Source organism: Oncorhynchus nerka, linkage group LG5 (genome assembly GCF_034236695.1).
Source record: "Oncorhynchus nerka isolate Pitt River linkage group LG5, Oner_Uvic_2.0, whole genome shotgun sequence".
NCBI lineage: Eukaryota > Metazoa > Chordata > Actinopteri > Salmoniformes > Salmonidae > Oncorhynchus > Oncorhynchus nerka.
This window is the reverse complement of record NC_088400.1, coordinates 20,963,015-20,988,210: the sequence shown is the minus strand read 5'-3', so window position 1 is coordinate 20,988,210 and position 25,196 is coordinate 20,963,015. Positions and strand designations below refer to the sequence as shown.

At 45.0% G+C, this 25,196-nt stretch overlaps 1 protein-coding gene across 4 annotated transcripts; it reads right to left on the bottom strand.

Moving 5' to 3' along the window:
- Positions 1-198: 198 nt before the first annotated feature.
- Positions 199-25,116, bottom strand: LOC115129213 (vascular endothelial growth factor A-like). 4 transcript variants are annotated; one of them, XM_029659323.2, is made up of 12 exons: positions 24,696-25,116; positions 12,071-12,231; positions 11,645-11,762; positions 11,038-11,141; positions 7,740-10,855; positions 5,622-5,667; positions 5,246-5,442; positions 5,081-5,154; positions 4,898-4,930; positions 3,978-4,049; positions 1,861-2,046; positions 199-1,663 (listed from the first exon to the last, which is right to left on the bottom strand). In XM_029659323.2, exons 5-12 carry the CDS (start codon positions 7,815-7,817, stop codon positions 1,642-1,644), a joined length of 708 nt encoding a protein of 235 aa, XP_029515183.1. In that variant the 5' UTR covers positions 7,818-10,855; positions 11,038-11,141; positions 11,645-11,762; positions 12,071-12,231; positions 24,696-25,116; the 3' UTR covers positions 199-1,641. The 4 variants fall into 4 exon arrangements, with proteins under 4 accessions (XP_029515183.1, XP_029515181.1, XP_029515182.1 ...); XM_029659321.2 differs by having other exon boundaries at positions 11,038-11,112; XM_029659322.2 differs by having other exon boundaries at positions 11,038-11,112; positions 12,071-12,227.
- Positions 25,117-25,196: the final 80 nt, after the last annotated feature.

Here is a 25,196-nt window from a genome sequence, read left to right as displayed (position 1 = left end):
TTCACTCCAGAGCGGAGAGATGGAGACAAAAACCAAATCAAACAGATGACAGAACACCCCTCAGTGATCCAGCCTGTAAAACCCCTCAGTGATCCAGCCTGTAAAACCCCTCAGTGATCCAGCCTGTAAAACCCCTCAGTGATCCAGCCTGTAAAACCCCTCAGTGATCCAGCCTGTAAAACCCCAGTGATCCAGTGATCCAGCCTGTACAACCCCTCAGTGATCCAGCCTGTAAAACCCCTCAGTGATCCAGCCTGTAAAACCCCTCAGTGATCCAGCCTGTAAAACCCCTCAGTGATCCAGCCTGTAAAACCCCTCAGTGATCCAGCCTGTAAAACCCCTCAGTGATCCAGCCTGTAAAACCCCTCAGTGATCCAGCCTGTACAACCCCTCAGTGATCCAGCCTGTCCAACCCCTCAGTGATCCAGCCAGTACAACCCCTCAGTGATCCAGCCAGTACAACCCCTCAGTGATCCAGCCTGTAAAACCCCTCAGTGATCCAGCCTGTAAAACCCCTCAGTGATCCAGCCTGTACAACCCATCAGTGATCCAGCCAGTAAAACCCCTCAGTGATCCAGCCTGTAAAACCCCTCAGTGATCCAGCCTGTACAACCCCTCAGTGATCCAGCCTGTACAACCCCTCAGTGATCCAGCCTGTAAAACCCCTCAGTGATCCAGCCTGTACAACCCCTCAGTGATCCAGCCTGTACAACCCCTCAGTGATCCAGCCTGTGACCATATGCTGTGAATGAGAGAGACTAACTGTGGCATGTTAACCCATCTGTGCCATTCAGTGTGTAGACCACACAGATACAGTCTATGCAGCTATTCAACTCACTTAGCTATAGGTCCATGGGGTATCCCTGACGGCTTTATACACACAACAAATAGCTGGTACGTGTGTGCATGTGTGTGTGTACATGTGTGCGTGTGTGCATGTATGTTCATTCACTATTCTATATCCTTACTGCACTTTAATGACTTGACCCTGGAATCATTCTCCTATCGGGGGTCTCCCTGTACACAAAATATAACACACGTATCAATATCAGGATCATTATGTCTGTTGCCATTGTCTTTCTGCAAAACAGTCCAATAGCAGTTCATGGGCAAAACTGACCCACCGTGTCTATGAAGACAACAAAACTCAACATGAACACGTCTGTTAAATCTGATCTGTGATCAGTCTTTAAATCCTCTTCATGTCCAAAGTCCCAATGTCCCATACAGTACAGCATTGGAGGTGTGAGTGTTGAATTCTGTCTGGTCCACAACTAACGTCCTGGCGACTCACTACCTCACATCGCCCTCATGTTTCCAGACATCTAAACTGTGCTTTACATTTGGTCCCATCATTTACTCCTGTGAAGGAGAGTGTTACATACACGTTGACTGGACGAGAGCAGCTAAGCGCCTGAAGAAGCTGTGTGATGAGACTGACTACACATATACAGCTCTACACACAGGTACATATATTTACGTTGTAATACTGCACTGACTTGGTGGTTCTGGAGGACAAGGAAGAGGAGAGTTAGGGGTACATCCTCCACTCCTCTTTGTTACCCAGACTTCTGCTTAGCATGGATGAGAGTGGATGAGCATGGATGAGAGTGAGTCTGGAACCAGCGGAGAGAAAGAGCATCACCGCCTCCTGGCCTCACATCTAAAACAAAAAATGAAACAAGAGAGAGAGTTTAGATCAGATTGATTAAATACATAATGTTGGGATGTTGTTTAGCCAGGTTTGAATGTGGTTGTGATGCATGGTCACAGTTGATACTACTACATCTCTGTTAATGGTTCAAGCTCTCCTTCTATGGCTCTGGTTCTGAAGGTGGTTTGCTGTCACTGGACACTGACCTGCAGAGGTGCTGGTTGAGCCTCCTCCCTTTCTGACTGCAGCTCTCTGTGGTCACGTTGCAGCGACACCGACACGAATGCAAATCGAGTGTCCACTTCCTCCCAGGACAGGGGGTACATCGAGGGCCTGGCAAGGGAGACGGGGTGGTCGGGGGAGGAGAGGGCGTAGTGGGGGGAGAGGAGGGTCTGTGGCGGTAAGAAGAATAGAACAAATACTGCAACTTTAAAACAGACACCAGTGGCTTTCAAACCTGATGTTCCACATAGGATTCAATAGGAATAAAGCTGTCCCTGTGCCCATTGCAGTAGACATCCTCTTGTCTGAGAGACCCTTTAATGTGCCATTGGCTGGGATTCCCATTAGGGAGTTAACCTCAGTCTGTCTAAGTGAGTCCATCCATGACTGAGTTAACTCACCCTGGCCTGTCTGGGAGGCTAATGGACTTCTTCAATGAAGTGATTTAATTAATGAAGCAGCTACAGAGAGGCCATCTTTGTGTGGGCCTGGCTGAGTGGTCATGACTGGGTTGCCACAGAGAGAGCGGGAGGAGGTGGTGGCTGTGCTGCCACAGAGAGAGAGGGAGGATGTGGTGGCTGGGTTGCCACAGAGAGAGCTGGAGGAGGTGGTGGCTGTGCTGCCACAGAGAGAGAGGGAGGAGGTGGTGGCTGGGTTGCCACAGAGAGAGCGGGAGGAGGTGGTGGCTGTGCTGCTACAGAGAGAGAGGGAGGAGGTGGTGGCTGGGTTGCCACAGAGAGAGCGGGAGGAGGTGGTGGCTGTGCTGCCACAGAGAGAGAGGGTGGAGGTGGTGGCTGGGTTGCCACAGAGAGAGAGGGAGGAGGTGGTGGCTGTGCTGCCACAGAGAGAGAGGGAGGAGGTGGTGGCTGTGCTGCCACATGGCTGTACTGCCACAGAGAGAGAGGGTGGAGATGGTGGCTGTGCTGCCACAGAGAGAGAGGGAGGAGGTGGTGGCTGTACTGCCACAGAGAGAGAGGAAGGAGGTGGTGGCTGGGATGCCACAGAGAGAGTGGGAGGAGGTGGTGGCTGGGTTGCCACAGAGAGAGAGGGAGGATGTGTTGGCTGGGTTGCCACAGAGAGAGAGGGAGGAGGTGGTGGCTGGGTTGCCACAGAGAGAGCGGGAGGATGTGGTGGCTGGGTTGCCACAGAGAGAGAGGGATGAGGTGGTGGCTGGGTTGCCACAGAGAGAGAGGGAGGATGTGGTGGCTGGGTTGCCACAGAGAGAGAGGGAGGATGTGGTGGCTGGGTTGCCACAGAGAGAGAGGGGGGATGTGGTGGCTGGGTTACCACAGAGAGAGAGGGAGGAGGTGGTGGCTGGGTTGCCACAGAGAGAGCGGGAGGATGTGGTGGCTGGGTTGCCACAGAGAGGGGGAGGAGGTGGTGGCTGGGCTGCCACAGAGAGAGAGGGATGAGGTGGTGGCTGGGTTGCCACAGAGAGAGAGGGAGGATGTGGTGGCTGGGTTGCCACAGAGAGGGAGGGAGGAGGTGGTGGCTGAGCTGGCACAGAGAGAGGGGGAGGAGGTGGAGGCTGGGCTGGCACAGAGAGAGAGTGAGGAAGTCGTAGCTGGGCTGGCACAGAGAGGGAGGGAGGAGGTGGTGGCTGGGTTGCCACAGAGAGAGAGGAAGGAGGAGGTGGAGGCTGGGTTGCCACAGAGAGAGAGGGAGGGAGGAGGTGAAGGCTGAGCTGGCACAGAGAGAGAGGGAGGAGGTGGTGGCTGGGCTGGGCTGGCCCCGAGAGGGAGGGAGGTGGTGGCTGGGTTGCCACAGAGAAAATGAGTCACCAAATTAGGCAGATTACACACCTGCCAGTAACTCAATGGGATCTGATCTGAGTGATGGATGGGCCTGAGAGACACTGAGGGAACTCTGACCCCTATAAGACATAGGACATAGTTGACAGTAGCATGATGGGTGGAGAATTGAAGAAGAAAGGCTGAATTCACTATTTCTGCTGTGTGTGGAGTGTGTGGAGTGATATTCTTGGAATTACTTGTGCGTACCCACAGAGAAACAGATAGTTGCTTAGACTTGTTCATAAAGCTTTATGTAAGTAAAGAAGCAACAACTCAGGAGTTAATTTAGCATGTTTAGTTGAACTTACATAGTTCCACTTTTCTTTCGTTTGGATTTTCCTCTCTCCCTTTTCCTGCCTTTCTTCAGAGGCTTTGCAGGCCTATTAGTCAGAGACATACGTCTGTGTCAAACAACAATACATCACAATAGCAGATCAAAATCAAAATAGATACATTATAGAGTTAAATGCCTCTAATTCCATTTTTTGTGGGATACATTTAAAGTCCAACAGCCTTATTAGAAAATAAAATGTCTGGCTCAGTCTCCCTTTCAAGCTTTCACTCTTGGGCCAGTAACTGAAAGGTTTCTAGATCGAATCCCCGAGCTGACATGGTAAAATTCTGTCGTTCTGCCCCTGAACAAGGCAGTTAACCCACTGTTCCTAGGCTGTCATTGTAAAATAAGAATGTGTTCTTAACTGACTTGCCTAGTTAAATAAAGGTTAAATAATAAATACATTTTTTTTTAAACGATTTTTACTCTCTCTCTATCCCTCTGTTTTCACTCTTTCCCTAACTTTCCCTCTCTGTGGGCCTTGACCTCTGTCCAGCTCTGTTGGTCTAACGCCAGCTAGTCACTCTGCCACTAGGTCAGGGGTGGGCTGGGGCTTCCAAACATGTGACAGAGCAAAAGTAGCCTTGCCTTATAGTAGAAATACTATAAAATAACATGGTGTAATAATAATGTTGTATAGACATAGAAACTTCGACCTGCTTTGGTAATTGCTCTCAGAGCACTCACTCAGCACAAAGGGTAAGGTATCTCTATGGAGACAGTGGCAGGTGAACTGTCCCATGGGATATTAGGCTAGCGCTCGAGCATCACAAAGACGCTAACTCACTAAGCTAGAAGTACACAGAAACAGATACCCAAACACACACAGACAAAACACACACACAGACAAAACACAAAATGTACACAGACAGCCACATACATACAGTACTGTACCTGGTAGGGGCTGATTGAAGATTCTCTTTTAGTCTACAGGGAAAGAGAGCGGGTTATTTGAGGACACACACAGAGAATGCAGTCATGCATAGACCGTGTGTGTGTGTGTGTGTGTGTGTGTGTGTGTGTGTGTGTGTGTGTGTGTGTGTGTGTGTGTGTGTGTGTGTGTGTGTGTGTGCTCACCTGCACTCACACTGGCTGTGCTCAACGAAGTCCAGCTCAATGAGCTCATGCTTCATGAAGGAGGTCTTCATTAGCTGCATAGTACAAAGACACAAACTACGGTTACAAATCATTCTGTGTGTGAGAGTGTGTACTTCCAATGCGATAGAGTGTGTGAGTGTGTACCTCCATGGTGATAGAGTGTGTGAGTGAGGGCACACACTCCAGTGCCTCGTCGGAGCAGCACCCACCACAGCGGCGGACCGACACACAGGAAGGCACAAAGAGGTGATGCGTCTCTCCCGGCAACTCCCGCCACACCTCCACCAGGGTATCCCTGGGCTCACAACCACTCCGAGAGTACACCTCCAACCACCGACGCACTGGAGGGAGAGACAGAAATTTCAGATTAATAGGTTTGACAAGGTCACTAACACATCACAAATCTAGTCATAATGTATTCATTCTCACTTTATGAATCTCAACTCTGTTATTCATACACACACAGTTACTCATCATCATCCTGTTCATATATGCTGGTGTGATTATCACGGGGGGGTACCTTCTCTAGATTTGGGGGTGGTGTCCGCAGGTCTCCAGTGGGCTAGCTGGAAGAGCAGAGGCAGAAGAAGAGGTGTGTCAGGTGGTAAATCCCTGCATGTTTTTAACCTTATATACAGAGACGACCCGTAGTACCCCACAGCCCCTCGTGCCCCACAGCCCCTCGTACCCCACAGCCCCTCGTACCCCACAGCCCCTCGTGCCCCACAGCCCCTCGTACCCCACAGCCCCTCGTACCCCACAGCCCCTCGTACCCCACAGCCCCCACAGCCCCACGTACCCCACAGCCCCTCGTACCCCACAGCCCCACGTACCCCACAGCCCCTCGTACCCCACAGCCCCTCGTACCCCACAGCCCCTCGCACCCCACAGCCCCTCGCAGCCCCTCGTACCCCGCACCCTCGTACCCCGCAGACCCTCGTACCCCGCAGCCCCTCGTACCCCACAGCCCCTCGTACGCTCTCATGCTCTACACTGATACCGAATACCTTAGCTAGGTGAGTAACACACAACAACAAAAAAATACTATGTAGTTTACACACACACAAAACACAAGCACACACAGACGCACGCACGCAAACACATCACACCCACCCACCGTCATTATTAGATCTGAGTGGACTAGGGCCACTGCTGAGAGAATGTAGACTTCGCCCAACCGCCCAACCCTGCCCCTGTGCTCTCTCTACAGTTTCGGGTTTGGCCCCATTTAATTTAGAGTTCACCGATGTGTGTGTGGCCATTTTGTGAACACATACTATAGTGTCTGAGCAACAAGAAACATGTCAGATCACATGGGTGTTTCATTCATATCACAAATCAATCAGCGCAAAACATCCCCAGGAGTAGGGCGGGCTATAGCTCCACAGACCGGCCCCTAGGAGGAGTAGGGCGGGCTATAGCTCCACAGACCGGCCCCTAGGAGGAGTAGGGTGGGCAATAGCTCCACAGACTGGCCCCTAGGAGAAGTAGGGTGGGCAATAGCTCCACAGACTGGCCCCTAGGAGAAGTAGGGCGGGCTATAGCTCCACAGACCGGCCCCTAGGAGGAGTAGGGTGGGCAATAGCTCCACAGACTGGCCCCTGTGGAGGAGTAGGGTGGGCAATAGCTCCACAGACTGGTCCCTAAGAGGAGTAGGGTGGGCAATAGCTCCACAGACTGGCCCCTAGGAAGAGTAGGGTGGGCTATAGCTCCACAGACTGGCCCCTGTGGAGGAGTTGATACTGTCACCCCAAGTGTGTGTTCGTTGTACTGCTCCCAGAGAAGACTATTCCCCTCCAGGCTGGTTGCATTTGTTCCTGGCTGACACTGGCACAGTCTCACTCTCTCTGTGTCTCCCTCTCTGACACACACACAAGTAATGTAAACAGTGCCAGCCAAGCTCTTGCAGCAGCCCACACAGTGCCAGCTGCAGCATCAGTCTTAGACCTTCTAACTGCCAAAATTAACCCAGCTTTCCCCCAGGGGGACGAGTAGAAAAAGCTGTTGTGACCACTGTGTGTGTGTGTGTGTGTCAGAGAGAGAGAGAGAGAGAGATGTGGGCCCCAATACAACATGATTCCCAGGACCTGCAACCTGATATATCCCACGGCCACGCAGCTCAATCAGGGCAGCTTCAGGTCACTACATGTTCTTGATATAAAACCAATCTGCCATGTGAAGAGTTGTGTGTCTGAGTGACTATTATGTTGGCTAATTATTATCCATCCCCATATGTCACTCATGTACAGTACATCTACCTTGTGTTACAAAGAACATGTCAGTCATTCTGACAGAGTTGTGCCACATTGTGCCTATCCATACATGGTACATGAGTCTACCATTAGTCAACATGGTACATGCTCTAGGAGAGTGAGAGGTGCACCACAGAATTCTGCAAACCTTCATAAGCTCAGAGCGTCAATGACCGTGGGGGTAAAAGCTCCAAACACACAAGGATCCGTTAGAAACAAAGACGCTATAATGCTCCTAAAGTCACTGTATTCCCATCTTTATTTTCCCTTCAAATAAACCACATGATTTGTTGCATAATACAGGCAAATGAATAAAAAAATCTAAACTCCTGAGATTTCCATGCAAACAACTGTCTACCAGAGTGTAGTATGTCAAGATAACTAACCTTAGCATGGGACGTGGGTATTCTGGAGAGCAAGAGGAACTGAAACATTCCTAGAATAACTTGAAGCATAATCCCCATTGTGCAGAACTCCAAAAAGCCTAATTTTCTGTAAATGAATTGATGATTTTCTTTTGTCTTTTCACTCCACTCAATCAATATTCAATCTGCAGTCCTTAGGTTCCATGTTATGGATTGACAGACGGGGTGTCATTCCCTTTCCGTTTGTTAAGAACGTGAAATATATTCATGTATACATACAAGTAATTATGAATCCGTCTATGGCAAATGAGTAGGCTAACATTCAAATGAGTGGCTTGAGATTGTAACTTAATTCATCAACAATTGCACAATGTATTTGGCTACAATATAACAATTTATAATCGAATGCCATCAATCGGCCAAATCATTCATGGCAATCAAGCGCGCACATATGCATTTTGCATATTGACAAATAGCCTAGTTTAATAAATCTCAGTCGTTCACGTTCAATTCAATACAGTTTGGTTGCATCTATTTTACTGAGAGTTGTGTGAACTTTGAATGATGGCCCCCAATATTCCAAAGCCAGAGGTTCGGGTATGTAAACCGGTTACAATTCGCCCATTGCTGGCCAGAAACCCATGAAACGGTCCGTGGTTGAGCGTCAGTAGTAGCGTGACTACAGGTCCATTTATAGTCCCGATAAGATATTTTGCGATATTGTATCCTTGTCTCTAAAAACGTTTAAAAAGGACAAAAAGCACTTATTTACGATCCAACACTAATGTCTTGAATCACAGAGGCTACGGTGCCGAACGCACATCTCATGACACTGCGCAGCCTATCCACAGCGGTGTCTCGGAGAAATAGCCTAGATGACGTTTCGTTGAAGACGCATGTGCCGCCGCGACTTATCCTTTTGTCCTCTTTGATAATAACATACAGAAGTTAATAGTGCCAGAGCAGTCCACAAAGAGAAGGGTCCTTGACAGCGTCTCTTGGTCTGTTATGATTGGTTGCTCATGTCCTTTGCCCTTCAGATCACAATTAAAAGGCGCACTCCACTCGACGCACTCCGAATTCCGCGTAACCTTTGCACTGCCAACTTTTTCAAAATGACATGGACGCACCCGCGCACTGGACACAGGTGAACGTCGCCCTTCAATTCGTCATTCAGCAGGTCAATCAATCATTTACCACTCCCCTTTCTCAGCCACATAATACATTTTATAGTAACGATACAATAAAGGGGGTCATTTTATTGCACTAAGATCTCTTTATATCATTCACCCAAATCCACATCCAAGCTCTCACAGACAGACACATAAAACACACAGACCACTAACTGATCACCCCCAGTGAATTGATATTCATCATTTATTTGGTTGGAATAATACATTTGCACAACTAATTTAGGTCACAGTCAGAGGCTTACAAAACCTTGATCAGCAGCACTAGGTCACAGTCAGAGGCTTACAAAACCTTGATCAGCAGCACTAGGTCACAGTCAGAGGCTTACAAAACCTTGATCAGCAGCACTAGGTCACAGTCAGAGGCTTACAAAACCTTGATCAGCAGCACAGACCGTACAGTGAACCCTGTCTCCCATCAGTTTGTCTTTACGTCGACAGAAGAGTCTCTGTCAGTTTGGTGTGTTTTGGTTATGAGGGGGCACTTGTGCACTACATAGGGGATGTCGGTATGCGGGGACCTGTTATCTCCTGTGGTTTCAGCTAAGGGCTTGAGAAACAACACAAGGCCATAGAGTCATTAACACACTGCACCACTCGCTAACTCCCAAACCTGACAGGACATGCAAGCGTGGAATCAGGTGAGAAACAAACTCAAAATGAAACATTGGAGGTTGTTGGTTGAGATCAGAGGAACAGTGTTTACTAAGTTATTCATCATTGCATGACTCCACGACACCGTGAAGAGTTAAGGCTGTCATTAAACATCACTGAAACACAATCTGTGACTTATGGTAAGTGTCGGTTGGCCGTCACCACAGCAATAAATTAAATACATTTCTAATCTCAATAAATCTGCCTGCGTGGCACTTCAGTACTTTCCATAGTATAATTACCCTTCCTAAAATGAATTCTTCAACATCAGAGAAGTGCACAATTAAATACCATTTTAAAAAGTCCTAATATGACTTAATTTTCAAAATGTCTCTTGATTCCATGTCCTTTCAATGGGAAAGTATATAGTATATCTAGGGACAGTTGTTCCTCATCACATAACCAGGAAAAGCAGAAAGCCATTAATATTGCATGTAGGTAACATTGTCAGGAAAAACTCCTGTCCCGAACAGTATATTTTTATGACTGTATTTGGGTCCACCATGGGCCCAGTAGCAGAGTCAAAAGATCCATGATATCATTGACACACAGAGCAATAACTGAATCCCAGTGGTTCAAGGGCAGCTGTGCAGAGCACCCCCTTTCTGTCATTAAGGGATTCTACCTTTGATTAAAGTCTTTACAGTATGCAACCATAGGCTTACATTACGGAACACAATATCTGGAATGCCCCATCTCCAGTGGGCAAATTCACACAGTCCCATGAATCTTGTTGAGACTGCCTCTGAACGGCTGTGGGGAAAGCATCATGTCACGGGTATGCAAACCAATTAGCAACTGGCTAACAGGAGTCTTGGTTCCATCCAATAGCGGAAGAGATGTGCTGCTAATGACCTACTGCGGTTAGTCTTGTGATACCAGACCAAACCTCCACAACGTATTCTCCTCCTGGAGAAACCTAGAATGGCTGTGGGGCGAGGCTTTACTGTGACAAAGACATGTACCCCATTACTGTTTCCGTTTCACCCAGGTATTACACACTTGTTTTTTAACTCCTTGACTTAGTATCCAAGGTCCAAGCAAACGAGAGCTGTGCAGATCATCAACGTCTGCCACAAACCACTGAAAAAGTTAACTACTCCCAACTCAATCAACCGTTCACTCGCCTTCCTGACTGACTCCATTCCTCTTCCGAGGTGTTCGGCCAAATCAATCCCCCTTGTTTTACCATGTGCTCGTATTCTACTAAACTCCTACTTGTTGCAAGTGATTTTGTGTTTCTCCTGAGAATTCTGTCTGAGAATCTCTGTCTGCTTCTTAAACCCGTTCACTCTGTGAATCAAAATGAAGAAATATATAAATCAGTTCCAGCCTCAGGTATTTCACACCAACAAATCATATTAATACATATTCCAGGCAATGTTGATTATTACTACTACCCTAACCAGAACAGTGTAATAAAACATGTAATAAGTTATAATACATGCAATATGTTTAGAACTTCTTTCACACACCTTGCCCTCATTGTAGATCTGCTTGATGACCTGTTCTTCTCGTCCGTGAAGTTGTTATGGACAGACTCCAACTGTCTGTGTGACCGGAAGAGAGAGAGAGACACCTGTCAGACAGCACAGACATACGCACAGCACACAGAGGAATATCGTTGGCAGTTGAATTGGTATTTTGATTATTATTCATGTTTTATTATTCTGTACTAGTACAAATGTAAGTCATATACCAGGAAAAGTTGAATTTCTACAATCAACAAAAGTGCTGCCAAGTCAACGTGCAAAAACACAGATTACCAGATCTATGACAGCATAACCTGGGTCTGAGCCAGGGGCACCTGTGCCTACAGACAGACAGTTATCGGAGTTTACAGGCTATTTAGTCTAGACTATGAATGAGTAACAAAATAGTAATAGCAGTAATAGGCAATTGTGACATTTTGGCACAGATGTTTGTCATAATTCAGAAATGCTTTAGGTTTAGGAGTGACAGATTATGTTCCTAGAACGTGACAAAAATCACTGCATTTCTTATTTAACTATGAGAGTGTACATACATACAGAATCAATGTCCAATCATCAATTTCACTCTGATCTTTCCCCATGATGTTACCTGAAGAGAAGCTCAGTCACATGATGAGCATACAGTAGCTAATTATTCTAAAGTTCATCTTCCTCCCCCACTCCTCAGGTTGACAGGGTTTGAACTGATCCTAGTAGCGCATACTCTCCTGAGAGAGAGAGAGACAGAGACAGAGCCAGAGAGAGGGAGGGAGGGAGAGCCAGAGAGAGGGAGACAGAGAGAGGGAGAGAGAGATACAGAGAGGGAGACAGAGAGAGGGGGAGACAGAGAGACAGAGAGAGGGAGGGAGAGGGAGACAGAGGGAGAGAGGGGGAGACAGAGAGAGAGAGGGGGAAACAGAGAGAAGAGAGAGAGAAACAGAGAGAGAGGGACAGAGAAATAAATAAAAGGGAAATAAAACTATTTTTAAAAGTGTGTATGAACTATGGAGGGCTGTGTGTGTGTGTGGTTACATACCTGGGGTTGTGTGGAGGTGGGTCTGAAGGCCTGTCCCCCGGTAAAAGGGTGCTGTAGCCGCAGGTCGTACTCTCTCCGGGACACCTCCTTACTCAGCACCCTGTAGGCCTCGTTCAGCTCCACAAACTGGCCATGCAGCCCCGGGTTAAACAGGGCACTGTCTGGGTGCATTTGGTAGAGAGACAAGAAGCAGTGAGGATTACTGATGAAAAAAAACAATAGACACCAGCACACTGTTGACTGCTCCCGCTGTTTCAGTCAGTGCTAGATGGATGTGTGCACACTACTTTCGAGCAGTCAGGATAAGGATTAGGACATATCAGGGTTACTACAGTACCTGCACACAGACAGCACAGGAGGCTGCTGAGGGGAGGACGGCTGATAAGACCGGCCGGAACGGAGCAAATGGAATGGCATCAAACACCTGGAAACCATGTGTTTGATGTATTTAATACCATTCCACTGACTCCGCTCCAGTCATTACCACAAGCCCGTTCTCCCAAATGAAGGTGTCACCAACCTCCTGTGACAGACAGACACCTACTGTGCTACTGTGTAGCTTCAAACTGGAGAAAACTCATGTACTGACTAGAGGTCGACCGATTATGTTCTTTCAACGCCGAACCGATTATTGGAGGACCAAAAAAAGCCGATACCAATTAAATTGGACGATTTTTATGTATATATTTGTAATAATGACAATTACAACAATACTGAATGAACAATGAACACTTATTTGAACTTAATATAATACATAAATTAAATCTATTTAGTCTCTAAATAATGAAACATGTTCCGTTTGGTTTAAATAGCGCAAAAACACAATGTTGGAGAAGAAAGTAAAAGTGCAATATGTGCCATGTAAATAAGATAACGTTTAAGTTCCTCGCTCAGAACATGAGAACATATGAAAGATGGTGGTTCCTTTTAACATGAGTCTTCAATATTCCCAGTTAAGAAGTTTTAGGTTGTAGTTATTATAGGAATTATGACCTGTCGGCTATTTCTCTCTATACCATTTGTATTTCATTTACCTTTGACTATTGGATGTTCTTATAGGCACTTTAGTATTGCCAGCCTAATCTCTGGAGTTGATATGCTTGAAGTCATAAACAGGGCTGTGCTTCAAGCATTGCGAAGAGCTGCTGGCAAACGCAGTAAAGTTCTGTTTGAATTCATGCTTACGAGCCTGCTGCTGCCTACCACCGCTCAGTCAGACTGCTCTATCAAATATCAAATCATAGACTTAATTATAATATAATAAACACACAGAAATACGAGCCTATGGTCATTAATATTGTCAAATCCGGAAACTATCATTTCGAAAACAAAACATTTATTCTTTCAGTGAATAAACATTTATCTTACAAAGGAGTTGTTTAATCTAACTACTTAACTAGTTATCTGTACATGGAATTGCATATTTGGTTTATTTGACCATTTCTTTCTCTAATCTTTACAGGAAAATGCCACTAATGTAGAAGGAAAAGCTGTGTACATTTGCAAATACTGTGCCAAATCATATGTGAAGAATGCAACAAAGATGCAGAATCATCTGGCCAAGTGCATAAAGTTCCCTCAGCGCTGACAACAAGCAACCTCTTACGAAAGTCCCTCTACTTCTATTCGAGGTGAAAATGATGAATCAGACACCTTATCGATAGCAACAGCTCATGGTCCTCCTGGAATCAGTAGGTTTTTTTACTCAATGGAGGAACGTAGTCAGAGAAATGCTGATGCATGTGTCATGATATGACCCTTTTGGGTGTAGATCGTGGCTCCCCCAAACTCTCTCGATTAGTCTCTCTCTCCGAAAACCAGGTTTAGTACCTTAGGTCATAAACACTGGATATAAACTACCATGCAGTATTCAGAGAGAGAGAACAAAGAACTTCACTTGGCCAAACTCCTAAATCCCCAAAATGTGAGAATTAAACATTCTTTCTATTTTTGAGAATGTGGGAATGATCCGTAGACACTTAAGGGACATTTATGTTGAGTGTGTTTCATTTGGTGATCTCATGAAGGACAAGAAACACACATAATGGTATCTCTTAAAGTGTGAATTTCCCAGCTGTAAGGTTTACATCTAAATATTACGAAACGTATGTGATTAAACATGGAACTATTTGTGAAAATATGTAATGTGATGTTAAGCTTCTAAATGAGAGTATAGGGTTTTCATATCAATATTAACTAACCAGTGGCCCCGCCCACGTGAGCAGAGACATTACGTCAGTGTCGTGGAACCACCCTTTTCTACTGAAACGTATAAAACCCACTCCTGGTGAAATTCACACCAAACCACACAACCCCAGGTGTAAGCTAAGGTTGCAAATGGTTGAATTTCTAAGACCAAAACATGCCGGGGGACGCTGGTGTGCGAAGTGGTTTAAACTACAACTCTACCAAAGGACAAGACTATACCACGTGGAGCATTGGCTACACGGCTGGAAATTGTTAAATTTGAGACTATCGATCCCTACAGAATAAGAGCAAATCTTAGACGTATAATTACTAATCTGACACTAAAAATCTAGGACGAATATAGACTACCGCCGAAGCACCTATTCTATGAGAACATTTCTGAATGGTACTTTGAAGTATCCATTCTAACCAGGAAAGACTGTGACTTCAATGAAAGTTAACGAGAGACTCTGATGAACCCTACAGCACGATTGAGTATTCCAACAGAGAAGAGAATAACAACATACGGGCGTAAATATATATACACATTACATTTATTCTCGAATGAGTGGCCGTTCATGTGCAAAGGATTAGCATTTCAATTAATATAATTATAGACTGTGTGTAGTGAATCCATGTTGTCTTTCCCGCTCTTTCTCAGGCCACACCCCCTTCCCTTTGTCTACCAAGCCGTCATATTGGCTTAGCCCACTAGGGACTTTTCCATCATGGTTAGTAACCAATACCTACTATTTGTTTTTATGTATTTCTGTGATTATTTACTTAGTTAGTAAATAAATAATCAAGCAAATTTGTATATTGGTGATTCATAATTTATGCTAGGGTTTGTGGAGATAATCAATCATTTTTACGACATTCAGATGAGACTGATAGAAGGTAAAGAATAATTAATGATTGACCGCTATTGATATAAAAGATCTTCAGATCTTTAAGAGTGGATTCGGAAGACAGCCGCTCTATATAATCTAATGCTTCCGTGGTGCCCCGGATTCCTAATGAGTTAGTTATTGCCTGATTAATTTAATCAAATAATTCAAAGTTAGGTAATCGATTTGAAAATAGCATGTTATTTAATTTAATCACTGTAAAGACACGACAAATGTCTTGCTCGAGCTGTGTACGCACCTGGTTCACCTAGAAATTACGTAAACCTAGGACAAGAACAGACTACCGCCAAAGCATCTATTCTATGAGAACATTTCTGAATGGTACTTTGAAGTATCCATTCTAACCACTCTGTCTATATGCTGTGTCTTGCTTGTCCTATGTTGCTCTGCGTGTGCTCACTGCTCAATGATTGTCTATATTGTAATTGTTTTTAATAACGTGCCCAGGGACTGCGGTTGAAAATTAGCCAGCTGGCTAAAACCGTCACTTTTAGTGAAACGTTGATTAATGTGCACTGTCCCTGTAAAAATAAAATAAACTCAAACCTCTGCTGTGATGCTCACAGGCATTGTGTATTGGAAGAGATTTCTGAATGTTCTTTGCCCAGCATACACCCCTCCAACCAGACATGCTTTATCTACTATTTGCTGGATACAGAGTTCAACAGAGTTCAAGGGGTCAAGAAAATCATAGAGAAAGCAGACTGTATTGCAATAATCTCTGATGGGTGGTCAAATGTTCGTGGGCAAGGAATAATTAACTACATCATCTCCACCCCTCAACCAGTATTCTACAAGAGCACAGACAAGGGACAACAGACACACCGGCCTCTACATTTACATTACATTACATTTAAGTCATTTAGCAGACGCTCTTATCCAGAGCGACTTACAAATTGGTGCATTCACCTTATGACATCCAGTGGAACAGTAGTGCATCTAAATCTTTTAAGGGGGGGGGGGAGAAGGATTACTTTATCCTATCCTAGGTATTCCTTAAAGAGGTGGGGTTTCAGGTGTCTCCGGAAGGTGGTGATTGACTCCGCTGTCCTGGCGTCGTGAGGGAGTTTGTTCCACCATTGGGGGGCCAGAGCAGCGAACAGTTTTGACTGGGCTGAGCGGGAACTGTACTTCCTCAGTGGTAGGGAGGCGAGCAGGCCAGAGGTGGATGAACGCAGTGCCCTTGTTTGGGTGTAGGGCCTGATCAGAGCCTGGAGGTACTGAGGTGCCGTTCCCCTCACAGCTCCGTAGGCAAGCACCATGGTCTTGTAGCGGATGCGAGCTTCAACTGGAAGCCAGTGGAGAGAGCGGAGGAGCGGGGTGACGTGAGAGAACTTGGGAAGGTTGAACACCAGACGGGCTGCGACGTTCTGGATGAGTTGTAGGGGTTTAATGGCACAGGCAGGGAGCCCAGCCAACAGCGAGTTGCAGTAATCCAGACGGGAGATGACAAGTGCCTGGATTAGGACCTGCGCCGCTTCCTGTGTGAGGCAGGGTCGTACTCTGCGGATGTTGTAGAGCATGAACCTACAGGAACGGGCCACCGCCTTGATGTTAGTTGAGAACGACAGGGTGTTGTCCAGGATCACGCCAAGGTTCTTAGCGCTCTGGGAGGACGACACAATGGAGTTGTCAACCGTGATGGCGAGATCATGGAACGGGCAGTCCTTCCCCGGGAGGAAGAGCAGCTCCGTCTTGCCGAGGTTCAGCTTGAGGTGGTGATCCGTCATCCACACTGATATGTCTGCCAGACATGCAGAGATGCGATTCGCCACCTGGTCATCAGAAGGGGGAAAGGAGAAGATTAATTGTGTGTCGTCTGCATAGCAATGATAGGAGAGACCATGTGAGGTTATGACAGAGCCAAGTGACTTGGTGTATAGCGAGAATAGGAGAGGGCCTAGAACAGAGCCCTGGGGGACACCGGTGGTGAGAGCACGTGGTGTGGAGACGGATTCTCGCCATGCCACCTGGTAGGAGCGACCTGTCAGGTAGGACGCAATCCAAGCGTGGGCCGCGCCGGAGATGCCCAACTCGGAGAGGGTGGAGAGGAGGATCTGATGGTTCACAGTATCGAAGGCAGCCGATAGGTCTAGAAGGATGAGAGCAGAGGAGAGAGAGTTAGCTTTAGCAGTGCGGAGCGCCTCCGTGATACAGAGAAGAGCAGTCTCAGTTGAATGACTAGTCTTGAAACCTGACTGATATGGATCAAGAAGGTCATTCTGAGAGAGATAGCGGGAGAGCTGGCCAAGGACGGCACGTTCAAGAGTTTTGGAGAGAAAAGAAAGAAGGGATACTGGTCTGTAGTTGTTGACATCGGAGGGATCGAGTGTAGGTTTTTTCAGAAACGGTGCAACTCTCGCTCTCTTGAAGACGGAAGGGACGTAGCCAGCGGTCAGGGATGAGTTGATGAGCGAGGTGAGGTAAGGGAGAAGGTCTCCGGAAATGGTCTGGAGAAGAGAGGAGGGGATAGGTTCAAGCGGGCAGGTTGTTGGGCGGCCGGCCGTCACAAGACGGTAGATTTCATCTGGAGAGAGAGGGGAGAAAGAGGTCAGAGCACAGGGTAGGGCAGTGTGAGCAGAACCAGCGGTGTCGTTTGACTTAGCAAACGAGGATCGGATGTCGTCGACCTTCTTTTCAAAATGGTTGACGAAGTCATCTGCAGAGAGGGAGGAGGGGGGAGGATTCAGGAGGGAGGAGAAGGTGGCAAAGAGCTTCCTAGGGTTAGAGGCAGATGCTTGGAATTTAGAGTGGTAGAAAGTGGCTTTAGCAGCAGAGAGAGAAGAGGAAAATGTAGAGAGGAGGGAGTGAAAGGATGCCAGGTCCGCAGGGAGGCGAGTTTTCCTCCATTTCCGCTCGGCTGCCCGGAGCCCTGTTCTGTGAGCTCGCAATGAGTCGTCGAGCCACGGAGCGGGAGGGGAGGACCGAGCCGGCCTGGAGGATAAGGGACATAGAGAGTCAAAGGATGCAGAAAGGGAGGAGAGGAGGGTTGAGGAGGCAGAATCAGGAGATAGGTTGGAGAAGGTTTGAGCAGGTTTGAGCAGAGGGAAGAGATGATAGGATGGAAGAGGAGAGAGTAGCGGGGGAGAGAGAGCGAAGGTTGGGACGGCGCGATACCATCCAAGTAGGGGCAGTGTGGGAAGTGTTGGATGAGAGCGAGAGGGAAAAGGATACAAGGTAGTGGTCGGAGACTTGGAGGGGAGTTGCAATGAGGTTAGTGGAAGAACAGCATCTAGTAAAGATGAGGTCGAGCGTATTGCCTGCCTTGTGAGTAGGGGGGGAAGGTGAGAGGGTGAGGTCAAAAGAGGAGAGGAGTGGAAAGAAGGAGGCAGAGAGGAATGAGTCAAAGGTAGACGTGGGGAGGTTAAAGTCGCCCAGAACTGTGAGAGGTGAGCCGTCCTCAGGAAAGGAGCTTATCAAGGCATCAAGTTCATTGATGAACTCTCCGAGGGAACCTGGAGGGCGATAAATGATAAGGATGTTAAGCTTGAAAGCTTGAAATTAACAGTTGAAGTCAGAAGTTTACATACCCTTAGGGTGGAGTCATTAAAACTAGTTTTTCAACCATTCCATAAATGTCTTGTTAACAAACTATAGTTTTGGCAAATCGGTTAGGACATCTACTTTGTGCATTACACAAGTCATTTTTACAACAATTTACAGACAGATTATTTCACTTAATCACAATTCCGGTGGCTCAGAAGTTTACATACACTAAATTGACTGTTCCTTTAAACAGCTTGGAAAATTCCAGAAAATAATGTCATGGCTTTAGAAGCTTCTGATAGGCTAATTGACATCATTGGAGTCAATTGGAGGTGTACCTGTGGCTGTATTTCAAGGCCTACCTTCAAACTCAGTGACTCTTTGCTTGACATCATGGGAAAATCAAAAGAAAACCACCAAGACCTCAGAAAAGAAATTGGAGACCACAAGTCTGGTTCATTCTTGGGAGCAATTTCCAAACGCCTGAAGGTACCACGTTAATCAATACAAACAATAGTACGCAAGTATAAACACCATGGGACCACGCAGCCGTCATACCGCTCAGGAAGGAGACGCATTCTGTCTCCTAGAGATGAACGTACTTTGGTGCGAAAAGTGCAAATCAATCCCAGAACAACAGCAAAGGAACTTGTGAAGATGCTGGAGGAAACAGGTACAAAAGTATCTTTATCCACAGGAAAACAAGTTCTATATCGACATAACCTGAAAGGCCGCTCAGCAAAGAAGAAGCCACTTCTCCAAAACCGCCATAAAAAAGCCAGACTACGGTTTGCAACTGCTCATGGGGACAAAAATCATACTTTTTGGAGAAATGTCCTCTGGTCTGAAGTCTGATAACTTTTTGGCCATAATGACCATCGTTATGTTTGGAGGAAAAAGGGGGAAGCTTGCAAGCCGAAGAACACCATCCCAACCATGAAGCATGGGGGTGGCAGAATCATGTTGTGGGGGTGCTTTGCTGCAGGAGGTTCTAGTGCACTTCACAAAATAGATGGCATCATGAGAAAAAAATTACCTGGCTATATTGAAGCAACATCTCAAGACATCAATCAGGAACTTAAAGTTTGGTCGCAAATGGGTCTTCCAAATGGACAATGACCCCAAGCATACTTCCAAAGTTGTGGCAAAATGACTTAAGGACAACAAAGTCAAGGTATTGGAGTGGCCATCACAAAGCCCTAACCTCAATCTTATAGAAAATCTGTGGGCAGAACTGAAAAAGCATGTGCGGGCAAGGAGGCCTACAAACCTGACTCCGTTACACCAGCTCTGTCAGGAGGAATGGGCCAAAACTCATCCAACTTATTGTGGGAAGCTTGTGGAAGGCTACCCGAAACGTTTGACTCAAGTTAAAGAATTTAAAGGCAATGCTACCAAATACTAATTTAGTGTATGTAAACTTCTGACCCACTGGGAATGAGATTAAAGAAATAAAAGCCGAAATAAATCACTCTCTAGTATTATGCTGACATTTCATATTCTTAAAATAAAGTAGTGATCCTAACTGACCTAAAATTGAATTTTTACTCTGATTAAATGTCAGGAATTGTGGAAAAACTGAGTTTAAATGTATTTGGCTGTAGGTGTATATAAACTTCCGACTTCAACTGCATATATTTATTTTTGCATGTTAATTTGGCCTTAATACGTGTCACATTTCAGTTTGCAAACAAGGTAAAAAAAAAAAAGTTTATAAATCACGGAGTTAATAAAGCCGCACACAAACATGGTCGCTCTTTTGCTTTCTTAAGGCAGCTCGAACATGTAGGTGTTCCAGCCTAGCTCAGTGCTTTCTGTGGTGGTGGGACAGCCCGCGGAAAATACGGAGCGTAGGGGTTGATAATGTTTTTTAGTTGCGCTGTGATTGGCTCAGTGTTCTGTCACTCATGGGGACACCACGTCACTGCAAAATCTACGGGGAGAGCTCGAAAATTCAAGCCCCTTGGGTGCTTCCATAGAGTTACATTAGAATTGCCCATCCAAGAAGGCTCAAGGTCATTGGCCACAGATTAAATGACATAAAATCATATTATATCTACCGTAGCTTTGATTGGACTGATCAAACTTAGCTAGCTAGCAAGCTAGCAGTCATTATCATGAATCAAATTGACAATCTACTGGCAAATCACTTTCAAACCTTGTCATATGAAGATAAAACACAATACAGATACAAATGTATCGGTGTTCATAAAATCGCGAATACAACAATGAGTGGTTTGGAAGGAATCAGTGGCTAACTGCAAGCTTTGCAAAGCAATCACTAGCCTGCTATACAGTGGAGTGGGTGTGTGGTCCAAGTCTGAGCTTAAGGGTCTCTTTTCCAAGCTTAAAATAATAAACATTCAACACCGGTCATAATGTCAATCCAGCATGACTTCTGCCGTGTTCAAAACAACTGGAAACTCGAAAAGCTCAGACTTCACTGAACTCAAGCCAACTGTGAACTTAAATGGTCATCCAACTCAGAATTCCAAGTCAGAAACTCTGACCTCTTTTTAGAGCTCCGACCTGAAGATTACTGATTCGACCTTGTTTTTTTTCAGTTCCCAGTTGTCTTGAAAGCGCCATAAATCCAGAGAATGCCAGACTTTGATGCAAAAATTTGCCCTTAAGGACCGCCGTGCCACCTTCCTGTTCAAGTGAGCACAGCACAACAAGGTGAGTCCAAAAAAGTATTGTATGCTGCTGCATAAATTATGTAATATGCCAGGGAGATATGTATACTGTAGCTAAGAAAGTAATACTAAGTGTATGGTGTGTAGTAAGCGGTTAGTAGCCTCACCCTAATCATTTGGTCCCTTTTTCCCTCCTAACTTAGCCTACTGTTCTGACTTGGTGGTGCACATGTAGCATGTAGCCTGTTTTAGAGAAATGTCATCATTGAATATTGTAAGAGCTTTTATTGTCTGCTTATATGCCCCCTTTATTTATCCTACAGTTCTGACTTGGTGTACAGGGAGAATACTGTAAGAACGGCCCATGTTCTGAATTCTGTTGCTGTACATTTAGAAAGTGCTGAACCAATAGTTATATTGACTACGTCCGTCCTAGCTCGCTCATTAATGTCTTTATCAAAATTACGGATTGCCTCTTATCCGCTCGTCGTCCCTTATGCCATAATTTGTACATCTTAACTGTCAGTATAAACCACATTTGTTCAAGCAAGTCAGCCATATCAGCAGATTTTTTTTAAAGGCAGTAAATGTTTAAAAGGCTGAATTAACCGTTGTCGCTGCCAGACAAGGCTCCGCTGCTAACCTGGTGTAGCCGTGGTAAGGATTCACTCCATGGTGCTGAAAAGAAATATCTGCTGTTGGGACAGCTTTATGTAGGCCCTAACAGTTTGTGGGCACCGTTTGTCACTGTTATAGTGCAATTAATATATTGTTTAGTGTTGTGTCCTGTAGTGCCTTTGCTGGCATGCATCGAAGAAAAAATGTGGCGTTTTCCCCACCAAGACTTTAATGCTAAAATTGCCACTGCTCATATATATACTGGTAAACATACTGTACAGCCCTGTTAACATAGAGATCCTCACAACACCAACATATAATATACATGAACACCGTGGGAATGCCATGTTGGAAGAAGGTAGAAAAATACTGTGCAAGAGTGCACTCGTGTGGTTGGACAGAGATGCTGCAATATAAACCATCACGCAGCAAACCCTAAATCTGTGCTGCTTGAACTGTGCCTTTCTACATTTACTAAGTATATGAAGCTTTAAAATGGCAGACTAGGAGATTATCGTACCTTTTTTGATTTGTCAAAAAATGCATTCTTTATTTGCTCCAGTGAGGCATCAGGTTTTACACCAAGAAGGTTGTAATAATTTACTGCCACTAATTAAACAGAATGACCACACAGTGCTGGGATCACAGGCCTGGACTGGCAAGCTTTTAACAACTGAGGAATCATTGTGTAAAACAAATCAGAAAGGCTAAATCAGATTATTATGTAACCGCTTATTCAGATTGTAATGGGAACCTGGCAAAATTCTGGAAAACTGTCAAATCTCTTAAGGGTTCTACTTCCTCCTCTCTGCCACAACAAATTAATTCAGACACTGGCCTCATTACAGGGAAAAAATTACATCATTGATGCATTTTATCACCATTTTATTTCAGCGGGCCATCTCTTTGAAAGAACTTCTAAGCCTATTCACAATGATATTGGGCTGGATGCTGATAGTGTAAACTTTTTGCATGATCACAGAAATTATAGTTGGTACAGCTTTTCTTTTAGGCTATTTACAGAAAAAGGAGACCTGGATGCTTTGTGGGCAATAAACAACAAGAGATCCACAGAGGCTAACCAATTGAATCCAGGTCTGCCTATCATTGTTGGCTCAATAACTCACATTTTTTATTTAACATTGTTATCAGGAAATATTCCAAAAGTATGGAAATCAGCTCTTGTGCAGCCACTCCATATGGACGGGGATTGTAGTGATCTTCATCATTATCACCCCATTTCAAGGATTCCTTGTCTAGCTAAGATTCTTGAAACCTTGGTAAATGTACAACTTTGCTATTTATTATCTGAATTTTGTTTAATTTGGAATGTAAACCAATCAGGGTTTAGGCCTGGACATACCACTGTTACATCAACCACTTTAGTTGTTCATGATCTTGTCAATTGCTTTAGACACTAAAATGAAATGTGCTGCTTTGTTTGTGGACCTGTCAAAGGCTTTTGATACTGTTGATCATGCTATTTCACTGAATACGCTGTCCTCAATAGGCCTGAGCTCTGACGCCTGTTCTTGGTTTCATGATGATCTTAATGACAGAACTCAGACCATCGTGATTGATGGGGTAAAGTCTAAACTTCTTGAAGTAAATAACGATGTACCACAGAGGTCGATTTTGGGACCTTTTCTCTTCCCTATTTATATAAACACCATTGGTCAATCTGTTAAAAATGGTGAACTTAATCTATATGCGGATGATACTATTATGTATGCTACTTCCCCACCTGTTGATCTGGCTGTGCTAAAACTACAGTCAGATTTTATAGCTATGCAGAAATCCCTTGCTGGTTTAAAACTTGTGCTTAATACGGGCAAAGCTAAATACATGTTGTTTTCAAACTCTCATAAGAATGTTTCAGATGAACTACATGTTCACTCATTAGATGGTTCTCCAATCGAATGTGTTCCCACATATAAATACTGAGGCATTTGGATTGATGTGTATTTGACATTTTAAAAAACATATATACTGAACAAAAATATAAACACAACATGTAAAGTGTTGGTCACATGTTTCATGAGCTGAAATAAAATATGTTCCATAGGCACAAACATGTATTTCTCTAAAATGTTGTGCACAAATTTGTTTACATCCCTGTTAGTCAGTATTTCTCCTATACCAAGATAATCCATTCACCTGACAGGTGTGGAATAACAAGAAGCTTATAAAACAGCATGATCATTACACAGATGCACCTTGTGCTGGGGTCAATAAAAGACAACTACAAAATGTGTAGTTGTCATACTGCCACAGATGTCTCAAGTTGAGGGAGCTGCAATTAGCATGCTGACTGCAGGAATGTCCACCAGAGCGGTTGGCAGAGAATTTCATGTTCATTTCTGTAACATAAGCTGCCTCCAAATTCGTTTTAGGGAATTTGGCAGTACATCCAACCAGCCTCACAACCGTGTATTAGATCCTGTGGGCGAGCGGTTTGCTGATGTCAACATTGTAAACAGAGTTCCATTTTGAATGCACAAAAATACCGAGACGAGATCCAGAGGCCCATTGTGAGATGCATATCTGTATTCCCAGTCTTGAGAAATCCATAGATTAGGGCCTAATGAATGTATTTCAATTTCCTCATTATATTGTTGCATGTTAAGTTGATATTTTTGTTCAGTATTAGCGGTGGCTATAAGCTTGCTAGCTAACTCGACTAAAGACACTGGGCTAAGCTTTTGACCTATGATGTCACGTGGCAAAACAAGTATTTGAACAACAAAAAAGCAATGGTGAATTGCAAGGTTAGAGAAGCAATAGACGTACCGAAATGTTGTACTTTCTTCGCATCATAACAAATATACTGGGGATTGTGCTGGGGTGTAATAATTATACCGATTCTGTTGCGTTTACGCCAAACGCAAACTATAGTTTATATTGGACAAATTCAGGTAGGTCCCTCCCCATTTCGTTCCGTTTGCAACTGAAAACAAAATATCTGTTCTTAGTGGACACATTCAGGACGTTAGCGCAGTTTCACTCCTTTTCAGATCGTTTATTCCATACTGAACACGACCACACACTACTGCACGTTTTGGGGTTAACCCTTCCTTGTCTTTCTATTCTCTACAAGATAATGCCTCATTGTTTCTCTTCTGGCTAATAACAAAAAATACGCACATTTAATGCATTTCACACACTTTTGAGTTTTTCTTCAACACCCCAAAATAGTATTTTACTCATCAATGCATTCACAGCAGTTTAATTCATGTACTCACCAACCTCATGCCTCCTCCAATCAGCTGTAGAAGTGGGCGGTGCTGACCT